The sequence below is a fragment of the Alligator sinensis genome, unplaced genomic scaffold, assembly GCF_000455745.1.
Source record: "Alligator sinensis unplaced genomic scaffold, ASM45574v1 scaffold701_1, whole genome shotgun sequence".
NCBI lineage: Eukaryota > Metazoa > Chordata > Crocodylia > Alligatoridae > Alligator > Alligator sinensis.
In genome coordinates this window covers 1,554,205-1,576,259 of record NW_005841915.1, presented here as the reverse complement: position 1 = coordinate 1,576,259, position 22,055 = coordinate 1,554,205, and the positions used below count along the sequence as shown (strand labels likewise).

The 22,055-nt window shown below is 41.8% G+C and overlaps 1 protein-coding gene across 1 annotated transcript in view; it reads right to left on the bottom strand.

The window, feature by feature from the left end:
- Positions 1-22,055, bottom strand: part of DCC (DCC netrin 1 receptor) — a 1,018,850-nt gene that overhangs the window by 18,308 nt on the left and 978,487 nt on the right. Inside the window, exon 27 of the mRNA XM_025198166.1 lies at positions 16,781-16,993. Coding sequence (XP_025053951.1) covers positions 16,781-16,993 — 213 coding nt within the window. The remainder of the gene's footprint in view (positions 1-16,780; positions 16,994-22,055) is intronic.

Genomic DNA, 22,055 nt, shown 5'->3' with positions numbered 1-22,055 from the left:
TGCTGCTAGGTATCATGGGATTTTTAGGGCTGAAATGGAGCTTTAATACTCTATGAAGCCAATTCTTTTTCATTTTTCTCCTTGCAGAACTCTGATATCTCAGTATATAAGCTAGTTTGTTTAGAGTCAGTCAATTCTTTCAGCACTTTGGTTCACAGACTTGCATTTATTCAAAGATTGATATCTTTCCTTCATTTACACAGGAAGGTGCTCTTTAAAAAAACCAAACATTTAAGGTGTCACTGAATGATATTCAGAACGGAAGAAAGCTGTGGACTATGTTTAACATGTTATCTATTACTAACACATTCTTACCAGAAAGAGGGAATTTGCAGTTTGGGAATCATTTTTAAAGTAAGAAATCAGAAGGCTCAGAAGCAAAAGCTGACTGCATGTTTACATGCTCCTAAAAATAATTAGGAAAAGTTAAAAACCCCCACAAGAAACAGACCAAGCAAGCTCCGATAAAAGTCAAGCTGTTAACTGATTAGACAAGCCTGCTACTGCTGCAGGAAAGATCAACAGGTAAAAGTAGTGGTTCACACAATATAGAGATTGCCTGTAAAAAGCAAATATCCACCAATGGAAATCACATAGTTCTTTTACTCTCATCTTGCAAACACGTTTATGTGCTTGATTTTAGTGAGATGACTCACAATAGGAAAGATAAGCATGTGCATTTTGTTTGCCAGGGTTGGGGCATTATTTTCTATGAATCGTGAATCGTGCAAAGCAATAAGCACCTGCTTAACTTTATGTATATGTGCTCACACTGAACCCAGTTTGCCTTCACGTTCACGCTATAGTTTGCCTTCTTGTTCACTACTGCAAGCTCAGTGAAACATTTGACCTCTTTCTGCTGACCTAACATCTCTAAATTGATTCATTGTCAGTTTATCCAGAAAGTTCTCACTGGTACCCTATAGAATGATAAAATCATAGAAAATGAGGGTTGGAAGGGACCTCAGGAGGTCACATCTAGTCCAGCCCCCTGCTCAGAGCAGGACCATCCACAACTAGATCATCCCAGCCAACACTTTGTCTAGCCGGGTCTTAAAAAGCTCCAAGGATGGAGAGTCCACCACTCTAAGTAACCTGTTCTAGTACTTCACCACCCTCCTAGTGAGAAAGGTTTTCCTAATATCCAACTTAAACCTCCCTTCCTGAAATTTGAGACTGTTACTCCTTGTTCTGTCATCTGCCATCACTGAGAACAGTCCAGCTCCATCCTCTTTCAAACCCCCTTCAGGTAGTTGAAGGCTGCTATTAAATCCACTCTCCATTGTGTCTTCTGCAAACTAAATAAACCCAGTTCCCTCAGCCTCTCCTCATAAGTCATATGCCCCATTCTAGCTATGCCAGGGAAGAAGACAGTAGTCTTCTTAGCCTACTAGTTCTGGGACATCATTTTTTTCCCCTCCTTTTAGCTCTGAAATGTGCCCTGACTAGTTCCAAATGGCTGGCTCCAAATCGCATGTCAAGTTCATTTTATATCCAAATAACTTGCTCTTCTTTCTGCAGATAAATCCTGCAATACTAGCAGAATTGGGAAATTGAATTTGGGCCTCCTCTCCCTTTTCTGTCCATCTTTGCAGTTATTCATTTTGACTATGATGTTACCCTGAATCAAATAAGCATCTCATGGATATTTTCCCTTCAGTTACTGTAGTGGGTTATTTTATCACTTACAAGCTGTGGAACAACCTTTACCTTCTCAGCTTCTGGGTCCTATCTGACCCAGCTGTCTCTCCAGCCCAGTTCTACAACCAGGTAGCTGTCCTCCACTGTAATCTGTGATATTTTCATGTTATTCTGGAGCTGATTTTTTAGCTTTTCCAGTTCTTGTAGCAAGTTCTAAGATGGCCAAAGGTTTCTGGGTCTTGCTCAACTTCTGGAAATCCTTTTGTTTCAGTATAGTCATCTGGCTGATCACTTTATCAGTTCATCTTGGCAGCCCAGACTGGGAATTCTGAAGACTGGCTTCCTATTCTGCTGCCTGAACAAGATTCAATCCATGACTATAGGTCAACACTTGGTATTTTATTTTCTAGACACTGCTTTGATTGTTTTTGTAGTCTCCAACTACTGATTTGAACCTTGTTTTAACTCTTTTCTCTGAGTATCGTCATCATTCCTACCTTTTGGATCAATGATAATACCAGCTCTATTCTTCTCATTTCAACTTCATGGAAATCAGATCCTGCTCCTGGGACCTTTGTGACTCCTCTTTTTTTTACCACAAACAGTTAGCCAGTGAGGCTGTTTCTAGGTTGTTTTTTTTCTATTAGGAAGAGAAGTTGATAGTGGTATCTTTAACAGAGTCTTTTTTTTTCTTTACAAAAAAGGTGCAAAGTCTCATTTCCCTGAACACAGCAGGATGCAAACAGAAAGAGACCATTTCTTTGATCACAGCTCCAAGCCTCTTACACCGACCTTCAGCCCAAAGCGCTGTTATCTTAATTTTCCTCGGAGCTGTACTCATTCAGGATGTGTCTGGAACTTCTCCGATGCTCTCTCTCAACCTCTCATGTCATGTCTTGCAGACAAATACAATTTAACAAAACAAGAGCCAATGAAATCCCTGCTTAGATGTGCCCTGTCTTGGTTTGGGGCCCAGCCAAACACGATTGTATCATAGGTGGAAAACACTACTATTTCAATTATTTGGCTCTATAAAGGGATTTACTTTTTCTTAAAACTCTTAAAGTCAGTGGCTATATCCTTCCATTTCAGAGAGGTTGCACTGTTCTAGTCCATTCTTCATACAGAGAGTTGTTTTAATTCTTGAAGCACTTCCTGCAGCAACCTAGGGTACATGCAGACATCCGTGAAACCCAATCTATGATCATGTAGCTTCATCAGGCAGCTTACTTTAAGCAGTGGGATTGTAGATTAGGAGTGGTGTGTGCAGATGTTCACTAGTGCTGGGATGTTCACTAGTGCTGGGAGTTGTGCTGGGAACCTGGTGTAAGTAATTTGGGGTGGGGGAAGGGCAGGTGGGATCAGAGGAGGTGGGCTAATGGGTCCTCTGGGGCCCTGGCAAGATTGGGGGAGGATTGTTCGTCCATGCATGGTGGGAGTTGGGGGGGGGGGACTAAGAATAGCTAAATCAGGGTGTTGCAGGGGAGTGGAGGAAGAGCAAAGCACCAAGGTTACGGTGAGATGTTCAGACATTCACTAGATCAGTCTAACCCATTCCTGATCTAAGTTAGTTCAGCTCCTCAGGTAAACTAATTTTGATTGGGCTTTTTTTTTTTTTTTTTTGCCTGATTTAACCTCCCCAAACATCTGTACAGATCAGCATTTAGTACTAAATGTTGATCTAAATATAACTTCTACACCTAACCAAGGTGGAGCTGAACTATACCCAGAAATACTGGGCTTTAAAAGTCAAGGTAAGCAAAAAATATAAAATGATACAAGACCCATAGCATTACGGGTCTTTTAAGCTAAGGCTGCGATGGCACTCCAGCTAGCTACAAATATCATGGACAATAAAAAGTCCTTTTTTAGATATGTAGGAAGCCAGAGGAAAAGCAAGGGCAACAATGGACCCCTGCTAAACCAGACAGGACAACTGACAACCGATGCCCATGAAAAAACAAACTTGCTAAATGGGTACTTTGCATCCATCAGTTTTTCACCAGTCCCATGGGATGTCCCTGCCCAAAGTGGGACAGGGATGCCTGGATGAGGGAGATTCCTTACCGTCCATCAAAGCTGACCTTGTGAAGGACCACCTTGACAGGCTGGATACATTCAAGTTAGCCAACCCTGATGGTTTACACCCTAGGGTACTCAGGGAGCTGGCTAGCATCATAGCCCAACCCCTGGCACGGATCTTTGAGAACTCCTTGTGCTCTGGTGAAGTGCCCAAAGACTGGAAGAAGGCCAAAGTGGTGCCTATCTTCAAGAAAGGGAGGAAAGTAGGTCTGGCAAACTACAGGCTCATCAGCCTGACCTCTATCCCGGGGAAATCTATGAAATCAAAGAGGCCATCCTTAACAGACTAGCTGATGGCAATATCCTGAGGGATACCCAGCAAAAATTTGTTGCGGGTAGGTCTTGCTTGGCCAATCTCATTTCCTTTTATGACCGGGTGACCTATCACCTGGACAAGGGGGAAGAGATTGATGTCATATATCTTAACTTTAAAAAAGCCTTCAATCTGGTATCCCACGATCACGTCTTGGCAAAACTGGCTAACTGTGGCCTCAACCTCACCACGATCTGCTGGCTGGGGAATTAGCTCCGCGGTAGGACTCAGAGGGTGGTGGTTGATGGAAGTCAATTGTCATGGTCCCCTGTGACCAGTGGGGTCCCCCAAGGCTCTGTCCTTGGCCTATACTTTTTAACATCTTCATCAATGATATAGACATTGGTGTCAGCAGCGGGCTGGCCAAGTTCGCCAATGACACCAAACTCTGGGGTAAAGCATCCACACTTGAGGACAGGAGGGTGATCCAGGCAGATCTTGACAGGTTCAGGAAATGGGCGGATGAGAACCTGATGGTGTTCAACACCGAAAAATGCAAGGTTCTCCACCTTGGGAGGAAAAACCTGAAGCATACTTATAGGCTCGGCAGTGCTATGCTGGTCAGCACTACAGATGAAAGGGACTTGGGGGTCATGACTGACCACAAGATGAACATGAGAGTGCAATGTGATGCTGTGGCTAGTAAAGCGAGCAAAACACTGGCTTGCATCCATAGATGCTTCTCAAGCAAATCCTGGGACGTCATTCTCCCATTGTACTCGGCCTTGGTGAGGCCACAGCTGGAGTACTGCATCCTGTTTTGGGCTCCACAATTCAAAAAGGATGTGGAGAAGCTTAAGAGAGTGCAGAGGAGAGCCACGTGTATTATCAGAGGTCAGGAAAACAGACCTTATGATGAGAGGCTGAGAGCTATGGGACTCTTCAGCCTGGAAAAGCACAGCCTCAGGGGTGATCTGGTGGCCACCTATAAGTTTATCAGGGGTGCTCATCAGGATCTGGGAGAACATCTGTTCACCAGAGCACCCCAAGGGATGACAAGATCGAACAGTCACAAACTCCGCCGTGACCGATTCAGGCTGGACATAAGGAAGAACTTCTTTACTGTCCAAGCCCCCAAGGTTTGGAATAAACTGCTGCCAGAGATGGTTCAGGCACCCACTTTGAATGCCTTCAAGACACATTTGGATGTTTATCTTGCTGGGATCCTATGATCCCTGCTGACTTCCTGCCCCTGGGGCAGGGGGCTGGGCTTGATGATCCTCTGGGGTCCCTTCCAGTCCAAATGTCTATGAAATCTATGAAATCTATTAAATTAACTAGAACTAAATAAATAAAGCCCAAAACAAAACCTCATGACTTCCTCAAGTATTTCTAATGAGCAGACAAGAGGAAACGTTAGCTGTATTCTTAACATGAACTATTCTGAAACAAAGAAAAACATAACATCTGCATGAACAAAAAAAGGAAAGATAGCAAGGTCACACTTGAAGATAGGCTGCAGATATAAGCAGACCTAGACAGACTGGCAAGTTGGGCTGATCGCAATCAGATGAAGTTCAACATTGAGAAATATAAAGTGCTCCACCTGGGGACAAACAATCCCCAACACACCTACAAGGCTTGGCAATGCCAATCTGACCAGCACTATGAATGAAAGGGACCTGGGTATAATAATAGACCACAGTATGAATATGAGCCAGCAGTGTGACGCCACAGCCAGTAGGGCTAATAAAACCCTGGCATGCATCAATCAATGTATCTCCAGCAAAACCAAGGAAGTGATTCTTCCACTCTACTCAGCACTGGTGAGACCCCAGCTGGAGGACTGCATCTGGTTTTGGGTGCCGCACTTTAACAAGGATGTGGTAAAGCTTGAGAGAGTCCAGAGAAGAGCCACCCATATGATCAGAGACTTGCATGGCAAGCCATACGAAGAAAGGCTGAGGGACTTGGGATTCTTCAGCCTCAACAAGAGAAGGCTGAGAGGGGACTTGGTAGCAGTTTACTGCTACATCAGGGGCATACATCAAGGGCTTGGTGAGCAACTGTTCACCAGGGCACTCTTGGGGAAAAGTAGGAGTAATGGTCAAAAACTCCTTGAAGACCATTTCAGGCTCAACATTAGGAAAAACTTCTTCACAGCGAGGGTGTCCAAACTGTGGAATAAGGTCCCTCCAGAGATGGTGCAATCACCTACCCTGGAAAGCTTCAAGAGGAGACTAGACAGTCACCTTGCTGGGGTCAACTGACCCCATGTTGTCTTTTCTGCTTGGTGCAGAGGGCTGGATTCGATAATCTTCCGAGGTCCCTTCCAGCCTTACAATCTATAAATCTATAAGCACTGTATTCACTGGGGCACTGTTATACTCAAACCTTAAATGGAACAATCTACAATATTAGATTCATTAAAATTTTTCAGGTACTTCAGACATTTAAGGTGACAAACAAAACTTGGGTCTTTTTTACTAAGCAATAAACATTTTTTTTAAATTTACTAATAAATATTTCTGGAGGGATGTTTGCCAGAGGCATATATCTTGCAATTTGGTAAGCTGTTTCTTCTCCCTCTCCCCAAAAATGACAACAGAAAGCCATAAAAGAGCCACATACAACCAACTGATGGTTGTACTTGGGTAATGATACTTCCTAGGGGTGTGTGAAGCAGGCCCTATTTAATTTGGATTTGGATTCGGCCTGAATCAGGGACAGTGATTTGATTTGCTGATTCGGATCACTGTTCCTGATTCGATTTGGCCGAATCCGAATCTGAAGATTCAATGCTGATTCAGAGAATCAGCAATTCAGACATAGACACAGCTTTAAATGTTTTTTCTACATACCTTGACGTACCAGCACAGTTTATAAACACTGTGATGCTGAGGTGGATGGAGTGTCCCGCAGGAGTGTGGGGGGGGGCCCTCCATGTGCTCAGTGGCACACCCGGAAATGGACCAGAAATACTTCCAGTCCACTTCTGGGTCTTCTGGGAGTGCGTGCAGGGACCCTGGGTTCCCCCCACCTTCCCCCACCCAATCCAGCAGGCACCAGTTGCTGAGCCGGGGAGGCATGGGGGGACCCCCTGCGCACTCCCCGATGGACCCAGAGGTGGACCAGAAGTGTTTCTGGTCCACTTCCAGGTCTGCTGCTGAGCACATGGAGGACCCCCCCACACTCCTGCGGGACACTCCATCCACCTCAGCATCACAGTGTTCATAAGCTGCGCTGGTACCTCAAGGTATGTAGAAAAAACATTTAAAGCTGTGTCTATGTCTAAATCACTGAATCTCTCCCCGAATTGATTCAGAGGGTTCCGATTTGATTTGGAGAGATTAAAAGGTCCTCTGATTTGATTCAGATTAAAAAATTCAGCCACTGAATCGGGTCAAATCTCCACAGAATTGGATCAGGGACCAAAGCTTCACACAGCCATAATACTTACTCAACTCCCACGTGTGCTCTATTTGTTTATGATTTAAATACTGGATCATGTAGATGTGAACAACCTGTCTATGTGAGCATGTTTGTAAGTGCATGACAGATGTCCCTGTCCGACGAGACGGTACCTTTCAGGAGAACACTTCAATTTGGCATTTTTCTTTGTACAATTCCATTGTAAAAGCTTAGGGCACTTAATAACAAGTGAATACTAATGCAAGATGTCAAGCTGTACATCTCATAAGAAAAAAAAGGTTTAAGGTAGGGCCTCTACTTTATATTATGCCTTTGATCCTCTTGATTTTTCAAGAGTAAAAGTATTTTAATCTGTCCTCTGGGAATATTAAGTAATATAAGTGAACTGTCAGCATAAAAGGGCGGCTGTTAGTGGTTCTGCCTCAGTGTGAATGAACATAATCCCAATTGCATATTGAAAATGTTTCCAGGCATCTGAAAGTGTGCCACCTCCACTTGACATGGAGGTGGTAAATAATCCACATGTGTAATCTTTTTATGGATTTGTTCTGCAATTGTAAAGAAAACCATTTCTTTATCAAATGACGACTGCCTTCCATTAGGATGGATCATTTCTGTCATAAAGTGGAATCAATCTATTTATCCTGCAAAGCACTTAAGCCCATACTTACCACAGAATAGCCCCATTGACTTTGATGGGACTACACAGGTGCTTAAAGTTAACTATTTGCTTAAGTACTTTGCTGGACTGTTGCCAGAGTTCTCATTAACATACAAGATCGAACCTCTGTGGCCCGTCCTTATCAGGGTCTCTGAATGGAATTGGAGGATACCCGATTTCATAAAATGGCATAGAAGCCAAATCTTGAAAGTTTGGGGCATTTTTTAAACAAAGTGACACATTTTCTTGGCTTCATTTTTTCCCTTTTTAGTCTAAGTGATATTACTGCAAATGAATACAAGGTTTACAGTAAGGCTATGAATACTTCATCAGTTCACCAGAGAAAGTTGTATCTAACATACCTCCTGTCCTACCAGTGCTTGCAGTATCCTGAAGACATCTGTTACTCTGTTTATTCTAGAACATTTATCAAGACAAGGCCATAAATTTTTGTCATTCCATCTATCATAAAAAAGATGAAGAACTAGACCAGAAACACACACACATTTTTGTCTGCAAGGGAACTGAATGCCGTCTTTAAAAAATAATGTTTGAATTGGTGGAAGTCAGAGACAGACCTATAAAAAAAAAGCATTAGGCTTTCATTTCCATTTTCCATTAGTGACTGACAGTGAGAAATTTTGACTATGAGGGGTAAATGCTCAAAAGAGCAAATTAGATTTAACTGTATAGTTAATTAATTAGTGTCAGCTGGATTCATGCAAATAAATGCCCTTGTATCACCACTAAATTATACCTCCCCCCTTTGTGAGAGAGATGTTTAAATGCAGTTCTGCTTTGAAGAAAGTAATAAAGTATAAATATAGCACCATAGGGTTCAGGATTTATTACCTCCCAAATTTGCTCAGCTGACAACTAAAAAGCTCACTTTACTATCTCTCAGCCCTAAAACTTAAACCTGAGATCTGACATTCAAGACAGGTTCTTTCTGGCTTATGTATTATCCGTTGTAATTAGGTTTCTGCTAGCAGGATTCCTTTTGTCTTTGATGAAACTGTGTTTGCATTTGGAGCATAATGGCACCACAGTAAGAATATGGCAGTGCCTGCGAGACCTCACCACCAGCCAGGACCCCATTATCCTAAACTCTGAACAAACACAAAAGAAAAAAGATCACCCTTGCTTAAACGAAACCTAGCTTGTTTTTTCATCATTTTTTTAGTCCTGCTGTACTAAGACAAGCATTTTTCATTCCTGTATTAAACAAGCATGACACTAAATGAATAGAGAGTGTGGATCTGTTGGATAAAAGGGATATCCATTTTTACATTCACTTTTCGAACTGTAATTACCACTTGAATGTCTGCTCTGGCCAAATGAGCCCTGTATATGTGATATTACTATGTTACAGGATTCTACTAATTTCAGGCATGATTTCTGTATTTTTTCAGTCTTTTCTCTTGTTTTTCTCTTTCATTTTGTGAAAACTTGACGTGGAAAAAAAGAAGAGGCACACAACAATTCTACGGAGCTAATTTCCTTAGCAGGGTATGCTGTACTAATTTCTAATGAAAACAATTTATGGGTTGCTATAAATGGGCATTTTACTGACTTGTATTAATTCCCTGCTATAATGTATTACTACTTTTTACATAGACGTGTTTAGTTTACCGTAATACGTCCCAAAAGAAAAAAAAAACCCCGCCAAGATTGAACGATTTCCTGATAAGGTACAGAATAGAAATCACATTTTTACACAATCCATATTATGTGAAATGCTCCCCACACAACTGTTATACCACAGCCAGTCTAGATGACACTTTACGATTTGGGAGGAGGAAAAAATCAAACTCAATTTTGCTCTACAATGAAGTACTTTTTAGTTGTGTCATGTCCACAGATATATTGATCCATGGAAGATTGAAAAGATGGGAATTTTGACTTCTGCATACATATATTTTTAGAGAAACAAAAATATGGTAGTACTAGAAATACAGTGTTTTTACATCCCACAGAGATACAAGGGCTAGGATAGTCTGAAGTTGTAAACCTGTGATACAACATAAAAGCCACCATTTAAGAGGTCACATGTTGTATCCCTTTGCACTTACAGCTGCCGAGGAAAAACTGCCTCCTAATCCAAGTTCGTTTAGAGTGCAGCTGATCATTTCAACAGCTAAAACAAATTTTCACTTGAGAGAAAGTAAAAACCCACCTATCCTGGCCATTTGTAAAATTTATGTAAGATCTATAATGCAATAAGCTCAACACTCCATCAAACATATTCTATTTAAACTGAAAGGGGGCTGAGCCAAATCACTTACACATCTATGCTTACCATTTGCAAAGAGAAGTGTCCGCAGCTCTCAGCAGAAGGTGGGAAGGAAAGATTGCACAGTTTTTTTTCTCATGTCTTCAGATTAAGTATTAAGAATGTGAACTGCTCTATCACAAAGAGGCGATGAAATGGGAAGATCAACTACACAACACTGAACATCTAAAAACAGGATGGCCAAGCTGAATGCAAAGAGTTCAGACTCACTGGGCTCAAGTAAAAAGGAAGAGAGTGAATTCCAGCTCTGGTGGAGACTGCAGCTCTCACCTGACAAACAGGTTTTATTAATTTATTCATTCCTTTAGGGTTAAATCCTGTGGGATTGAATAATATGGAAAGGATTATAATCTTATATTTTTATGGACTATCCTATAGATCTTAATAGCAAATTATAACCCTGCTAGATACCTTTACCAGATGGTTAAAAGACCTACAGACAGATATTTTCTATGAGGGCCTGCTCTGTTGAAGTTAATAAAAAATGACGGCCTTTAAATTCTGTGGGCATGATCACTCAAAAATAGGAGATCAAATTTAGGCCTAAATCCATAAATGGCCCAATTTTCAAAAAGGCTGAGAACCATTTATTGATTTATAGAAATCAATTAGAGTTTCTTGGTGATCCAGAGGATAAATAGATATTATGCTCAGACTATTTAAAAATCAAGCATGACACTAAATGAATAGATAGTGTGGATCTATTGGATAAAAGGGATATCCATTTTAAAAATCAGGCCAATTACTTAGATGCCTACATGTATTGATTTAGGTTCTTTACTTTAGGGGGCCATTTTTGAAAATCTTATTCCACAGGGGCTTTAGAGCAATTTCTGTTATGCCCTTTTGGTTTTTCTCCATATTCAGCTCCTAGGGTTCTGCACCACAGTTAGTTATTATTTGAAAGGACATGCTGTGGAAGGGGTTGGGAAATCAGGGAGCTTGGCAGGATTTGATAGGCTCTCCAATTCTGACACCCCCTGGACCACGCAGCTCCTCAAATACCACCAAAATGCCCCCAATCCACCAAACCACTCCCAGGGTTGGTTTTACAGGGATTCACTAGTCCTGAGAACCCAATTTAAGTAAGTTGGGGTTGGGGGAGAGGTGGGTGGATCAGGGTGGCTGGTGGCTGCGTGTGGCAGGGGCAGATTGGTGGGACTGGGGAGGCTGGTGGCTCCATGAGAGGGTAGCAGGATCAGAGAGGGTGGTCTCTGGCCACCAATTAGGAGCTATTTTTAGTTGCTTGATTCTCCCCCACTCCCAGATGAACAACCTGGTTACCCAGGTGAACCACACCCTCTTCCCCCCTCCCTGCAATCCTAGCTGTCCCACCCTGACTGACTTTGATTGGCTTTTGGCACTGGCAACTGCCAGTAACACTGGCACCAGGAGTGGCTTGTGGATCAGGGTGGGGAGAGGGTTTGGCAGGCTTGGGTGGTAGTTGGCTGGTCTGTGGGGGTGGGGAGGGGGGATTGTTCATCTGGATGTGCAGGGAGAAGGCTAAACATAGCCTGTTGCTAGAGGAATTAGGAAAATTGCAGTCCCAGGTCTGAGGCTAGCAGCTGGGCTTTCCCAGCCCTGAGGTTGTGCTCAGAATATATATAGAACTTCACTTAGATTGGTCTGCCCCTACACAATTCAACTCAGTGCACCCCTGCAACACAGTTCAATTAGATTGGGTTGGCCATTCATTGACCAATCCATGGGCGACTGGTGCCACCTTAGCCAGGGGGGGCACATGCCCCCCCAGCAACCAGTCAGTGACTCAAGCCCACTGACTGGGGTGGGGTGTGCCCCACAGCAAAATTTATCAACCAGTGAGCAGCTGTCTGCTCGTGGAAGTGGCTGCAGTGCTCCCAGAAGTGGCCGTGACGCTTCTGGAAGTGGCCGCGGCCTATATCTGGTGCTCCCACACCCCGGCCGGCACTCACAGGGTGGGCACCAGCACTCCCACCTGACCCCCCTCCCCATCACCTAAGCGGGGAGTGCGGTTGGCCAGGGGGTGCATATGCACCCCCGTGCACACCCTACACTTCGCCACTGGACTAATCTAACCTTCCTGAAACTTCTGTACAGTTGACAATTAGATAAACCTAACTAGGGAACTAATTGTAAGAAGATCCACACCCTAGACAACTAATGTAGACCAGGTGGCCATTTTAATGTGATTTAACTTCCCCCCAGCCTCCCCAAATGTCTGTATATGCCCTTAGTAAAGTAATGAAGATTTGCTTGGACAAATGTGAATCTAATTCCCCTACTACTTCATTACATATTAGAGGTTAAAACTGCTGGATGTCTAAAAATGTCTAGCGAAAAATGCATTCTATCCAGTAGTGGTAGCAAAGTAACAGTTTTTTTTAAAGGATTTGCTGAGAGCATTTTAAGGCTTCTACTTATAGCAAAAGATGATAAGAGAAGGATCACTCCATGAATTCATTTGCATGGAGCTCTTTTCAATTGTTCTGTCATTGGGCTGGAAGGAGAAATTACTTGTATAGAAACTCCACAGACCTGGCATCCATTTCTTCTGGTAGTGTGGTTTGAGTGGAGCAAAGCTGCCAACCACTTTCTCAGGCCACCAGTCCCCTCGCACACCTTCATACACTGTATTCTTAACCATGGCAAAGCTAACAATTTCACAGACAGTATTCATTTTTCTTTTTCCTCAGATAGTCTCCAGAGGAGCTGGGAACTGACCTGCTGTTCCTTGATGCCCATCCCACAATGCAGGGACATCCCCTTCATCCCCAAAAAGCAGGACTCAGCTTCAGAAATGCTGCTGACTTGCCTTTCCATGCAAAGCAGTGAAGAACTTGGCAGAGAAGGTACCTTCCACCGGTGGCTAGTGAGGAAACAATCCTACTCTTATGCATTTAATAATTCATATTAAGCAATTCACAGGCACTGTTACTGACACACTGGAAAAGTTCTTGGAATAAGAAATAGGCACTCCATTTTTCAAGGAACCTGGTACAAAGAAACCTCAACCTCCAAAACTTCAATCACAGTTTGGAGCCTCCCAAGAAGCTCTTGTCAGTTTTAAGTATTGCATAAACCTCTGTGCATTTCAAACACTGCCGTCAATGCAACTTATCTCAGGTGTGATTGTGTTCAGGCTCAGAACTAACTCTGCATGCCTCACTACTCACAGGTAGCAAAGAACTGGGCCCTAGGGGAGACACAGAAATAGGCTCACAAAATGAATCTCTTTCTAAATGACAAGCCAAGGGACAAAAAACTTCGTAAGGGAGAAAAATATAAACTGCTTCACTGGGATCTTGGCTAATGAAAATAATGACAGGCACATAGATAAAAACAGGACTTAAAATGAAAGGAAGGTAAGACTGCCAAAGATTTAGAAGAAAAAATGATCAACGTGAAAGAATGCAAAGTAAATAGAAGTTGTAAGTTAGTTGTTAGTTTTGACAATATGTTTGTTTGTTTGTTTTTTATCTAGGTCAGTGGATCTCAACCTCTTTGGACCCAAAGCACTGCTTACTGGACTCAAGGCACCTCTCCCATAACTTTTGTGAACTTTGTGGCACCCAATTCCAAAAATTAATTGGACTATAGTGCTTACATCTTTGCAGAGGGGCCAGGCAGTGGGGATGAGGGACTGGCTAGACAGGTACATGCCTGTGCTTATCTCCTCACATGTTGCTTACCTCACAGCACCCTTCAAAGGATCTGGCCATGCCCTGGTTGAGAAGTACTTATTTAAATAAAGAGCCAAGTATCATTTTTACATGTGACAAAATGGAAAATTGTTAGAATTGTCCAAGATTTTTCAGGTTTTGATCATAAATCTTTATGTATAGTATTGAAACTACTGATACTAACCTTTATCTAATTAATACTACTACTCTATAATTTCACCCTGTGGATTATAGCCAATACTGAGATAATGGGAATGGCAATGGCAATGGCATATAAACAGCAATTTAATGGTAATCTACTCAATGGTGATTTACTAAAGAGCAATATCTCCACTTCCCCCACCTCGCCAAATCATGACAATCAAGTTCCAAATGCCAAATGACTACTTTATGCAAGTCATTTTCCTGAAAGAAATAGGTTTATTCATATGCTTAAAGTAAGAAAGATTGATCCAACATTAGATAAAACTATTGTAGTAATTAAAGTTGAACAAACCTTTCCCAATATATGTATACAAATTCAGCTTTGCTATTTAGCAAAACAAGCAAACAAGGAAACAAACAAAATCTCTCTAACATTACAGGATGCATCTGCTTCGCTCTCCTTTCAGAAATCTGTTTTTTAATGATGTATAGCAATGTTCAGAGTGAAAACAAGGAGGTTTTTTTGTTTCATTTTCTTGTCACTTACAGTTAGGTAACTTATGTGGCAAGAATACTATGTACAGAAAGCTTCGGGTTATAGAAAAGCCCAGAGTAAGGCCAAGATTTCGAAGGACTATAGAACTGTAGTACTTAGAGATGAATTTAATTCGGTAATGTGACCTTTCATCCTGTAAAGCTTTTAAACACCCATAGTTCTTATTTAGCAATTAATGCTACTGATTTCAATAGTGCTATTCAAATAACAATCGTTTACATAAGGAAGGATACTCAGAGCTGGCCTTCTTGATGCACTACGTACAGTATAATGCCTTAATATAAATAGAGATACATAATTACTGTTAGGGTATGGGGTAGATCTGTTATAGTGCTCATTTAAGATTGCCCCAGGAAAGTAACTGTGTTGGCACACAGAATGGCACAATTCCCTCTTGCTGTTGCACATGCACACTAGCAGTAATTGTTATGGCTTCTCTATCACTGCTGAATATGAATAGCACATTTTGAAGGTCAGAACCCATCCTCTGCTCTCTTCCCACCTGCTTGTGATGAAGGAATGATGGCCAACTCTTGCCCATGTAACCCTTTGTAACTGGACCTACAGGCCAAGGGAAGCAATGCAAAACTATAGTGGAAGATCGTGCAGTCCATTCTAGCCAGGACTGGTTATATAACTCCAAATGTACCCCACAGTTTCTATACAAAATGGCATCATTTCCCCCTCCTATCATTATTCTTTTTTATTGTTTCTATTTGCTATTTTTTTCTATTTCTTTCTATGCATTGAATGCCTTATTTGCATTTTTAAGTAGCTTGGACACAGGATTCCAATTAGTTTTTCCAGCAAATATAAATAAACCTTTCATTATCAAAAAGCAATCCTTGAAACAGAAGCCAAGCATGCTGGCAAGGCTTCAGTTTATTATGGCTCAACATGAGATTTGAGCCAAGGCCAAATGATTCATTTGGCACCTGATCCATTTGACCTCCTTGCTTAACAGTCAACTCTTGTTTTGAACAATTTCTTTATCCTAAATTCCCATTCAGAACTCCTGAATGAAATGCAGGATTATCCTCATAAAAGGATATGAACTAACGGGAATTTAAAGACATTTCTTCCAAGTCCTGCATGCTCTTTTTGTTTTCTTCAAAGATGTTTGTTAAGCAACAACTAGGTGTTATTTAATGGGCCTTATCTGCAAGAAATGAGGAGTTTTAAATGGAGAGCAAGTTAAAATATAGGAAAGGACTGAACTCTCAGTTCTAGGATGCTCACCAAGATATAGTTCAGGACCACAAAGTTACTTCACAAAGCTATCACTTATGCCATGAAGTTGTTTGCCTGAACAGAAGGTGCAGTATCAGCCCATTAAAATGTATAACCAGATTGTTCACATTTGGGTGTCTGGCCTTGGATGCAGGCTGATCAGAGTTGCTCTGTCTCAAAAGGCAGCTCTGAAAACCAAATTCTCATTTACCCTAAAGTGTCTTTCCAGTGTTCTGGGAATGTATATGCTATGTCAATAAAACTGAGGCTCCCATCTGAAGTATAGCATCTTTTTGTTCCCTTCCCCTTCCTAGTGTATCCACATGAGGGCCAAGCCGAATCCAAATTGAATGTAAAAAAATATATATTATTTTTATAAATGAAAAATAAGTGGATGCACAGGCAGAGATATTCTGCAGAGAGAGAAAAAAACATAATCTAGCGCCTGAGGCTCTGCAACCCAGTTCCAAATTTTGATCATGACCTTGAAGAAATCCCTTAGGATCATACTTTATAGGTGTTTAAGCACCTAATGATGTAGATGGCATCTAATGGGATTTTAGATGGGGTCTAGGTTGCCTTGAAATCACCTACATACCTGTTACAATCTAGTCCCTATCCTCACTCTACTTTAGTTCTCCACCTGTAAAATAGGGATAACAACAATCCCTGCAGTGGTGAAAATAATAAAGACATCGAGGTACTCACATACTATGGCAGGGGTAGGGAGATAATCTGTACGCCCAAGCTTAGCTGGAATGCTATAGTTTATATTATGTCTAGCTTTAGACTAATAACGCAAGGGATCTTTTCCCTTTGTTATTACCTGTTTGAGACAAAAGTGGTGTATAAGGGACTTTCGGTTCTATTGCACTCATTGGTGGAGGTAGCAAGGGGTTGGCAAAGCTGCGGAGCGGGTGTGTAGGCCGGACACAGGCTGTAGGGATCGTTCTGCTGGGGGCGTCCTCAGTGCTGGGATGTTCAGGCTGTGTCTGTGGCAGCATGGATGGCTGTTGGGAGGCTGGTCCTTCATTCACCGCTGTAGAAGAATTTTAAAAGAGAACATTAATTAAGATACCTTTTTCCAAATCCTACTTCCTACCTTTTTTCATTGCTTCCCCAAGAAAGGAAAGCGCCAAGATGTCAACCTCTACGGAGCTGCAAGAAACACATATGTATTTCTTTCAAATGTTACTGGGAGATATATTAAACACCAGGTACTCCCGAAAGCAGCCACGTACTATAGCACTGTAATATATTTTCCTTTAAAAAACATAGAAAGTGACATTTTTACCTCCTTATCTCTATTTTATTTATACATAAACTTCCTAGGTTCCCACTGCCGTACAATCTGGGTGCTTTTAAATATTAAAAATCAACAAAAACATAAATACATCATTGGGATAGTGGAACAAACTCTTGCTGCTGGAATTCATTATGTTCCACCCCACAGTACTATCCTAGTCATATCTGATGAGACTTGCTGAAGACAAAGAAGGGACTTAATTAATTTCTATTTAACCAACAACCAGTATCATTTTTCCTTGAGACAGCTGTAATATCCAGTGTGCCAAAGCAGTCAGTTGCTGTTTTATTATCCTATATCCAAAGTCAATTTTTCTGTGATTTAAACATGGCATGTTAACCCTCCAATATAAATCAAGGTTACTCTATGTTCTGTAGTATTTTGCACAAAAGCTCTCAATAATAACCCCTGTCATGAACTTTCCATGCCAAAAAAGAGAGACAAAACTAGCAAATGTACTGTGAAAGAAAAAAGAACTAAGAGTAAAAGATATCCGAGGATAAAATAATATCATGTTCTGCAGCGAGGTAGCCAAACTGCTAATTCCAGTGTGACTATGATTGCTTAGCAGTTTTCATCACAGTCACCAATTCACAGTGGGATTTATTACTGACGACATGAACAGTATTGCAAAAGGCTCTGCAGGAAAGATGGCTCAGCGCTGTTTTCACTGAAAAAGATGGTACACAACTGTGCTATGGGCTAAGTCCACAACACAAAGTTGTCTGACCAGACATGTTGGTTAAGGTAAAAGGCAGGCAAAGATCCAGGGGGGTATAATGGTGCACTTGCAACCCCTTTTATTCCTGCTTCACCCAAGTTCACAATCAACTCCCTGGCAGCAGCATTTATGTTCAGGCAGCAACGAGGGACCCAACTGACTTCAAGGCTCATCAGAATCTTCCTTATTTCTCCTAAACTCTTCATTCTGCATGTGTTAATACCCTGCTTTTCTTTTCAGTGGTCTTGTTGTTCCACTTATCAAGTTAGGCTTTCTTCTGCAATTCTGCTGTCTGTTAGCTGTTCCTGGTAATGTAGCTCCTATTTCATCCCCATTTTCAAAATCCTAGATCCACCCATGGTAAAAGGTGATTTCTCATGTAACTCTCATCCATGGATTGCAAAGGTTAAGCAGAGATGGGGAGAGCTATTGTAAGACCAGGAAAACTAGACAGAGAGAGCTGGGTTGAACTATGGCTGCCAGATTGATTTGAGGGCTAGCAGGAGGGAAAGGGGGAAAGAAGAGCTCAAAAGGGGGAGCCATTTTTGCCCCGAGCCAGGGAGCAGGGGAGAAGCCTTGCCCCTTGATGTGCTCCATGTACCATCACAAGAGCCCCAGGAAGACTGTGGAGGAGGAGCCTGGTCTAAGTGCAGATGGGAGAAGGATTGACTTTTCCACGGGAAGACCTCAGCAGGGAGAAGAACTAGCTGCTGAGACACAACTATGGCCTGAGTGAGCTGCCTTTAAAAGGCTGCAGAAATGAATGCAGTCAGTATGATTGTGGAGCAGTGAAAGTCCTTGTGCCGTCCGAGACAGCTGGGCTGTGCACAAGGGGAAGGGTCTTTGTGGGACTGTTGGAGTCAGCATTTTAAGTTGTACTGTTGAGAGGGGGCATTTTGTTATCAGGGTTTCACATTGGGTTACAGCTTGCTGTTTGGGTGCTCGTGTGTGTAAATAAATCAAACTTGTTTGCACCCTCCAGTTAAACTGAGATACTCTTGGGGAAACTAAGTCACCACAGCCCCTTGCAAGAGGGGTTACACTCAAAAGAAGGCATCTGACTTGGAATTCTGGACTATCAACCTCCAGCTAGCTGTGTGGATGGTGGAGGCTGCAGGAAAGAAAAGCCTGGGAAGTTAGTCTGCAGGCAGGTGGCTAAAATGTGCATCTACTCCATGAAGAGATTGTGACCAGTAGATCAATACTGCATCTCAACTCCCTAGTTTAACGTACTGCACGTTCAGGGGAACCCCGCAGCACAGAATGGTAGCCTGTGGTTGCCTGTGCTGTTACTATTGAGATGTGTGACAAGAAATCCTAGCCACAAAACAAGTGTATCTGAGTCTTTAGTCTTCTGGTGACTCCGACTCACCAAAAGTGCTGACTGTTTTCCAGGGAGAAAGCCTGCATCATCAGAAAGCCATGATTGGAAGTATACTACAGGGCATCTGTCAAATGTTCCCTATAGTCCAAATGAATTTGTTTGGCCAACAGATAAATCAATACACATCAGCCCCACAAAAGGCAGAAAGGAACAGATTCTTTTGTTCTTAAAAAGAAATTGTAATTTGGAAGTAGCTAAGGAGGAGCAAATCCTAACCAACAACCTATACCACAGCAAGGCCAATTAGGAAGAATTATCCATGGGAGGAAATGATCAGAGGAGAGCTACTGAGAGTAGAAGGAATATTTGATGTGACATTACAATGACTGTAGTACGCTAAACAGAAGGATACTCAGGAATTGCCTAAACCCATGCCACAAGTAAGGGGGGAAGGAGGGGGTGGAGCTCTAGTAATCCCCATCACTACTGCGCATCACTTTTGTGGCAGTGGGTCAATGAAGAATCCCAATCCTTCACTTTCAACAACAGAAGCACGTTCAGAGAGACCTGGTACCATTGAGTACTGGGGTGTTCCTAGGAGACTGCAGTGTTTGGTGAGTGTCTAAAAGTCCCTACCATACTTAAAAGCAAAAAAATTGCATGGAACGAACAACTTAACAGGGTATGATCAAAGGCAGAATGTCTTTATTTTGTATAAACTGCATTTGTCCAATGTCTTGATTTTCCTTAATATCTGTGCCAGCTAGGATAGCTTGTAATGCAACAGTCAATCATGCAACTTGTGGCAGGAGCCCAGAAAGCAAAGAAAAAAAAAAGAGCTCATCTTTCTACTGCAGAAAACAACCTGCCTGACACTTAGATATCAGAATTAGTTATTATACTGGGACCAAAAATGCTCCAGAGGATCTGAATTGCTTTCAAAAGCGGCTGCAACAACCAGAACTCATTGTACAAATAACATGCAATTACACAGCCAAGTCAAATCTCAAGGCACTTTATAATAATTAATGTCAATGTATATAAGTAATTACAACCAAATAAATAGCAAAACAATTTTGAAAAATGGAAATGAGGATTTTTGTTCATTTCCAGAATCATATTAGCCATTCTTGAGGCAACAGTGCAGTCATCTCTGGCATACTGAGCTCCAGGATTAGGAGGCTAACTGCAAGATATGACCAGGGTCAAAGTCATTTTCAGCTTCTAGAAAGTTGCTAGGTTGTGATTAAGTTTCCGTGTTTCCACCTTCATGGTTCTTTGCATAAGGATGCCATTGCCTGTATCTTTCCAATTCCTTCTTTCTGCTTTCTCCCTAAGTACAGTCTTTTCAGTACTCTTTCCTGCTTACTCTCTTTGAGTTAGACTGACTTGGACTACATACAAGAGCATGGAAATCAGAATTTCCTGTATACTCCTACCTTAATCTGGGTGAAGAAGGGTAATCTGACAGTAGTCAGACATGGAGAATGGGTGAGACTAACTGTTTCTACTGCTTGCTGGCCTTCACAGCTGAGGTGGTGAGGGTTTGTTATAATTTGCCTGTGGTAAAGGCCAGAAAGGGCATGGTGCCCTTGCACTCTCCCTCCAATGACCGTGAGCAAAGAAAAAGAATGGAAGAATTGTGACACAAAGGGATATGTCTCAGTTAGAAAGATCAAAGCTTTCAAGGCTATTCTTGCTCAGGGCTGTGCCTAAAGTGAAGATCTAGCCCTTGGGTCTGTTATTTCTGTTCTTGGTCTCTCAGTTTCTTTTACAACTCTTGAAACACTCTTACTCTCCCACTGAGCCTAGCACAGCATTCTTTAAATATACTGCTTTTAGGAGATTGTTGACTTGCATATATGGACAAGTCAGAACAGACACATACTGCTACCTTCCACTGACCTACCTGCTATTTACTGAGCTTAAGTTCCCAGCTAGAAAAAAACTAGAGCAGCCGGCAGGAACAGTTCTAGCCTTAATATTATAGGGATTATGTTTTACTCCTGAGACAGTTTTTTTAACACCCTGGGGGCTAGAAACTAAAAATTGCTATTGGAAGGGGGAAAAAAAGTTACAAATTTTGAGGAAAAAAGTAACTGAAGACCTAATGAGACAATACACTTTATGGATATAACTGAAAATTAAGGAAGGATTATTCTGCTAGAAGACTGGATTTAGGTCATATGTATTGAAAGTAAGTTATCTGATGAAGATGTCTGGTGTATGAGAAAGGAGATTTTAAAGCAATAAAATGTAAATGCTTGAAAATATTATGTGAGTTTCTTCACATTCTTGAAGGAATAGAAGATGGACAGCTTTGAGCATGCTTGCATAATGGATGAGGATGAGTGAGCTACTATTATTATCTAATCCAGCTTCTTCGATCTCCCACTGAGCAGGTAGTCACTTTCTCTCACGAAACTCAGCATTGATGGCTAAAAATTCTGACGGCTTATTCAGATGTTATAATTACAAGTAAAGCTTTTTTTTTTTAATAGAGCCCATGTTTTTTATATGCCTGAAAGGAGCAATATTGGACATGTAGAAGTACATGGGTCTGGACGTGATGCACCTGTGGGTGCTGAGGAAGTTTGCCGCAGAGCTGCTGGCCATTATATTTGAAAACCGTGAAGATCAAGAGAAGTCCTGGACAATTGGAAAAGAGCAAATTTACTGTACATCTTTAAAAAAGGGAAGAAGGAGGATATAGGGAGCTACAGACCAGTCAGCCTCACCTCAGTACCTGT